This window comes from Durio zibethinus, chromosome 1 (genome assembly GCF_047325235.1).
Source record: "Durio zibethinus cultivar Kanyao isolate XHJ-2024 chromosome 1, ASM4732523v1, whole genome shotgun sequence".
Classification (NCBI taxonomy): Eukaryota; Viridiplantae; Streptophyta; class Magnoliopsida; order Malvales; family Malvaceae; genus Durio; species Durio zibethinus.
Genome location: NC_143162.1, coordinates 2,372,794 through 2,378,793, shown reverse-complemented (window position 1 = coordinate 2,378,793; position 6,000 = coordinate 2,372,794). Strand labels below are relative to the sequence as shown.

The 6,000-nt window shown below is 37.7% G+C and overlaps 2 protein-coding genes across 2 annotated transcripts; one reads left to right on the top strand and one right to left on the bottom strand.

The window, feature by feature from the left end:
* Positions 1 to 499: 499 nt before the first annotated feature.
* On the top strand, positions 500 to 4,445 carry LOC111311606 (eukaryotic translation initiation factor 3 subunit C-like). The gene is made up of 4 exons (XM_022911125.2): positions 500 to 560; positions 806 to 865; positions 981 to 2,774; positions 3,340 to 4,445. Exons 2-4 carry the CDS (start codon positions 842 to 844, stop codon positions 4,291 to 4,293), a joined length of 2,772 nt encoding a protein of 923 aa, XP_022766860.1. The 5' UTR covers positions 500 to 560; positions 806 to 841; the 3' UTR covers positions 4,294 to 4,445.
* A 149-nt stretch (positions 4,446 to 4,594) lies between these two features.
* On the bottom strand, positions 4,595 to 5,348 carry LOC111311611 (Calcium-binding EF-hand family protein). Its single transcript, XM_022911139.2, has one exon. The coding sequence runs from the start codon at positions 5,076 to 5,078 to the stop codon at positions 4,794 to 4,796; it is 285 nt and encodes a 94-aa protein (XP_022766874.2). The 5' UTR covers positions 5,079 to 5,348; the 3' UTR covers positions 4,595 to 4,793.
* Positions 5,349 to 6,000: the final 652 nt, after the last annotated feature.

Here is a 6,000-nt window from a genome sequence, read left to right as displayed (position 1 = left end):
ATTTCTAATAAGATTATGTGCTACATAAATATTTATATATACGTAATGAAATTAACAAGTATAAATTTTAATTACGAATTTTTATCTAATCTTATCGTAAAAGTTATAGAATTTGGATTGAATTAATCAATAAATGGATATTAGGAATTTAAATTGGGATTGGAGTAGTTAATCATAAGATCTGCTTAAGTTTCTAATATAAAAAACACAATCTTTATTAGTAGTATTTTTAAAATTTTTTTCACTTTTATTGGTAGTAATTTTATCTCTTATCAAATTTGTAAGTACCAATAAAACCTAATGGTTTTATATTGGGCTACTTGGCCTATGAGTTGAATCGCAGAATAAATTAGCCTTTTAAATTTGGGCTTTAAAAAATAAAATCCAAAATTGGCCCAAATGTTTCAAAAATTACTAAATCGACCCAATTAGATTAAAAGTTCAGACCCAGCCCAACTTGTTTGCCCTATAAATACATTATTCTTTGTTTTTGTGCTTCATCGAAACCTAGCGGACTCATCAACTTCCTTATTAAACGTTATTGCAACTTCTGTCTCCAGGTAATTCTTGTTTCTCCGTTTAAAACCGGTCGCCGATTCCGAGTTTCATAGGCGTTTAAAAATTTTAAAGCAGTAATTGCTTGTTTGTTGTTGATAAATTAACTGAAAACAAGAAAAAGATCTGTTTTTAATGTGAATATTAAGAAGTTTCAATAATTTTTCCTTAATTGTACTATGTGATTAACAGATTCGAAATTTGATTATTGCTAATTTTATTTAGTTTTGATTTTTTTTTTTTTTTGCAGCTTTCAACTAATTTAACTTGGAAAAAGAAAAAGACAATGGCATCCCGATTCTGGACTCAGGTTTGTTTTTTTGGACGTTTGAATTTAATATATGTAGCCTTTACGACATGCTAGTGGAAGGATCGATTTTTGCTCAATTCTGATGATACTTTATCTTATTGTGAATTTACAATAGGGTGGTAGTGACACTGAGGAAGAGGAGAGTGATATTGAGGACAGAATTGAGAAAGGTGGAGCAGGGGAAACCACGGCTAATGCGCCCGGAAGCAAATATCTAGAGAGGAATGCTAGTGATAGCGATGATTCTGATGGGCAAAAGCGGGTGGTTAGATCCGCTAAAGATAAGCGGTTTGAGGAGATGGCAGGTACGGTTGATCAGATGAAGAATGCAATGAAAATCAATGACTGGGTTAGCTTGCAAGAGAGTTTTGATAAGATTAATAAACAGCTGGAGAAGGTTATGCGTGTTACTGAGTCGGACAGAGTTCCGAATCTTTATATTAAGTGTCTTGTTATGTTGGAGGATTTCTTAGCTGAAGCTTTGGCTAATAAAGAAGCAAAAAAGAAAATGAGTAGTAGTAATCACAAGGCTTTGAATTCAATGAAACAGAAGCTGAAAAAGAATAATAAGCAGTATGAGGAATTGATTAATAATTTTAGGGAGAATCCTGAGAGTGAGGAGGAGAAGTTTGAAGATGGGGATGAAGATGAGGAATCTGATGGATCTGGTTCTGAGTTTGAGGACCCATTACAGATTGCTGAGTCTAGTGATGAGGAAGATGAGGGGGAAGAACCGGAGGATGATACTGCTGATGGGGCTTGGGAGAAGAAACTGAGCAAGAAAGATAAGTTGATGGATCGGGAGTTTAAGAAGGACCCTAGCGAGATCACTTGGGATACGGTTAATAAGAAGTTTAAAGAGATTGTGGCTGCTAGGGGAAGGAAGGGAACTGGAAAGTTTGAACAGGTTGAGCAGCTCTCCTTCTTAACAAAGGTTGCTAAGACTCCTGCACAGAAGCTTGAGATCCTTTTCAGCGTTATATCTGCACAGTTTGATGTTAATCGAGGTCTTAGTGGACACATGCCTATAAATGTATGGAAGAAGTGTGTACAGAATATGCTTGTCATATTGGACATTCTTGTTCAGTACCCTAACATTGTGGTTGATGATATGATTGAGCCTGATGAGAATGAAACCCAGAAGGGAGCAGACTACAATGGCACAATCCATGTTTGGGGAAATTTGGTGGCCTTCCTTGAGAGAATAGATAATGAGTTCTTTAAGAGCTTGCAGTGCATTGATCCACACACTCGTGAGTATGTTGAAAGACTGAGAGATGAGCCTATGTTTTTGGTACTTGCTCAAAATGTTCAGGAGTATTTAGAGCGTACTGATGATTTGAAATCTGCTGCAAAGGTTGCTCTAAGGCGTGTTGAACTCATCTATTATAAGCCTCAAGAGGTTTATGATGCTATGAGGAAACTGGCCGAGCTATCAGAAGCTGCTGATGGAGAAAAAGATGGTGATGAGCCTAAAGTGGAGGAGAGTCGGGGTCCAACTGCATTTGTTGTTACTCCAGAGCTTGTGTCTCGGAAGTCCACCTTCCCTGAGAACAGCAGAGCTTTGATGGATATCCTAGTGTCTCTCATATACAAAAATGGAGATGAGCGGACCAAAGCCCGTGCCATGCTTTGCGATATTTATCACCATGCCCTTTTTGATGAGTTTTCAATAGCTCGTGATTTGCTGCTGATGAGTCATTTGCAGGATAATATTCAGCATATGGATGTTTCAACACAGATACTTTTTAACCGGGCAATGGCACAGGTTGGACTTTGTGCCTTCTGTGTTGGACTAATTGCTGAAGGACATGGCTGTCTTTCTGAACTGTATTCTGGTGGGAGAGTGAAGGAATTGCTTGCACAAGGTGTCTCACAAAGTCGATATCATGAGAAGACTCCAGAACAGGTACCGATCACCATATCATTCATTGAAAGATTTAATCCACAATTATTTTAACTAATAATTGTAAAGTATGTATAGTTTCAGTGTTTTTACTTTTTGCATATGATGTTTTTGAATGTTAATTTCGGATTGGTATGGATTTTTAATAATAATTTTTTGATTAGTTGGTTAGATGGTATTCGTTCTAATGAGGTTGAATGGACGATTCTCTATTATATGATGTCTCTATTAGGCACATGGATGTTTAAGTGATGGAAACAAATATAATAGCATAAACAAGATGACGAACTCATGGAAATCTAGTTGAAGTATCTTTGCTACTTGTCATTTTTGTTATTTTGGAGTAATTGAGCTGTAATGGATATCCAATCATTGGCATAATTGTAAGAACTATTGTGATAGCAAGTAAATATTGACTTTTTCAAACCCATTTGTGGCTACTGACTGGTCTTAAATGTATGTAAATTTGACCTTTTGTAAAAGTTATAATTATGAGCTTTAATAGGGATTTCATGTTATTATGCAATTGTTTAAATGCTTAAACACGTGAATCTCTGGATTCTATCAGGAAAGGTTGGAAAGAAGGCGTCAGATGCCCTACCATATGCACATAAACCTTGAGCTTCTGGAGGCTGTGCATTTGATATGTGCCATGCTGCTTGAGGTGCCTAACATGGCAGCCAACACTCTTGATGCCAAACGCAAGGTAATAAGTAAGACATTTAGGCGGTTGCTTGAGGTGAGTGAGAGACAGACATTTACTGGCCCCCCTGAAAATGTGCGGGACCATGTAATGGCTGCCACCAGGGCCCTTTGCAAGGGAGATTTCCAGAATGCCTTTGATGTCATTAATTCTCTCGATGTTTGGAAGCTCCTTAGAAACCGGGAGAATGTGCTTGAAATGCTGAAAGCCAAGATCAAGGAAGAGGCTTTGAGGACTTACCTATTTACTTACTTCTCATCCTATGATTCGCTAAGCTTGGACCAACTCACCAAAATGTTTGACCTTTCAGATGCCCAGACTAATAGCATAGTTAGCAAGATGATGATAAATGAAGAACTCCATGCAAGTTGGGACCAACCAACGCGGTGCATTGTCTTCCATGATGTTGAGCACTCGAGGTTACAGACTTTGGCATTTCAGTTGACAGAGAAGCTCTCAGTACTTGCTGAAAGTAATGAAAGGGCAGTGGAGGCTAGGATTGGTGGTAGTGGATTGGATCTGCCACTAAGGCGACGAGAAAACCAGGAATATGCTGCTGGAACAGCTGCTGTTGGTGGTAGGTGGCAAGACTTCTCCTTCACTCAGGGAAGGCAAGGTAGCTCTGGTCGTTCTGGTCGTTCTGGTGGTGGTAGACCATTGTCGTTAGGACAGGCTGCTGGAGCTGGGTATTCAAGGAATCGGTCAGGTCAGTCACGAGGAACGGGTGGATATTCTGGGAGAACAGGTTCAGGAATGAGAGGCTCCCAGATGGATGCTTCAGCTCGTATGGTCAGTCTCAACCGCGGGGTTCGTGCTTAATAACGCTGCAGTAATCTTTAAGCTAATTTTGTTTTTTATATGTTATCTACCTCCAGTTAGAATTAGAAGTCTGTTGTACTTTGATTATTGGATTTTTAACTTTTTTATCTATGGATGCTACCATGCTAGTGCCATGGGAGTTATTGTTGCAATTTTCTGATGCTATCTTGTATCCATAAGATTTTTTTTTTTGCCAAGTTTCATTGATTCTTTCAAATGGTAAAACAAGGTTTTAATCGGGAGAATTAACTTCAGTTGAGGTTTTAAAATCTGATACTCAAGAATTCTGAAGTGAACTACATTGGAAGAGAATACTTGATGGGATATCTTATTGCAGCCATTATTGAAAGCTTGAAACAGCCTTAAAAACCCCGACTTGTTAGATTCGGGACAAAAGATGGCTTATACTAAAGATTTAGATCCCAACATTTTCACAACTGGCCGTAATTACAACAAGAAGTACATAAATTTAAGTTGAGAAATCTTGTAGGATCGATCGATCAGGAAGCCTCAGCATGGCTCGGGTCGAGCTTGGCAGCCTCAAGGTCAGCAGCCTTCTTTAGAAAACTTTGGTCATCATCCTCCAGAGCCATCTGGATAGGGCAAGACCCCAATCCATCAGCAATAGCAAGCAAGATCTTCTTCATCTCAGATCTGAACTCCCGGAGGTCAACGGTGCCGCTGCCATCGCAATCGAACTTATCGAAAATGGAGTCGTAAAGCTGGGTGAGCTGCTCGGGGGGCGTGGCAACGTCGACACCGAAGTGGGCCTCGATGAGTCGCATAGACTCAAAGGCCTTGCGAAGCTCGGACCTGGAAAGGACACCGTCGTTGTTGAGATCGAGAGATGCGAAACTCTCATCCACACTCTTCGTGAACTGTTACTCATCTTTCACAAAGTCTCTCACCGTTGATCCGTCGATGATTACCACTCCCATCTCTGAATCAATCAAACAAACAAACAAACCCTGTGCTACTTTCCTCTGCTTGAGTGTGAAGCGTGTGGCCGTGGAGGTATATGTAGATAAAAAGTGAGGACAAAATTACTCTGAGATTGTACCAAGATTTTTCAACTGTACGAGTGGTGGATTAGGTGATCGTGAGCTACGTGTAGGCTTCTGCTTTAATTGAGAGTTTGACTAAGTTGATTTCGAAAATTTTAATTTTCGAACCGGCCTTTAAATTTATTCAATCATCTATTTACTGTTTGATAATCTTAAAAGATATTCTTGTTAATATTTCAAAATAATAATTTAAATGGATCCGATTTACAAGCTGCAGTCAATCACCATAAGGTGTTTATAGCGAATTTAAAGTTAGAATGGGTGAAAGTTAAAATCATATGCCAGTAGTATGCTATAAAACTATGAAATAGATTGACGGTGATACGGAGCACGATGGATTAATGCTGCGGAATTTATGATATAGACCATATATTAATTGATGGGTGGATTTAAGGATATAAATGATTCGTTGTTATTTGTAACTTATTTAAATTTAATTTGATTATTATCTAATTGAATTTGAATTGTTTGATTTATCAATCTAATTAAATTCGAATATTTTTATTTTGATTAAATAATTTATGAGTGTAATTAAATTTTTATATTTTTATTATTTTAATGAATAAAATATCTCGATTACAAATAATTAAATTTTTATCGAGTATAAAATAAATTTTATTTTTATATATTAATTGAATTTAAT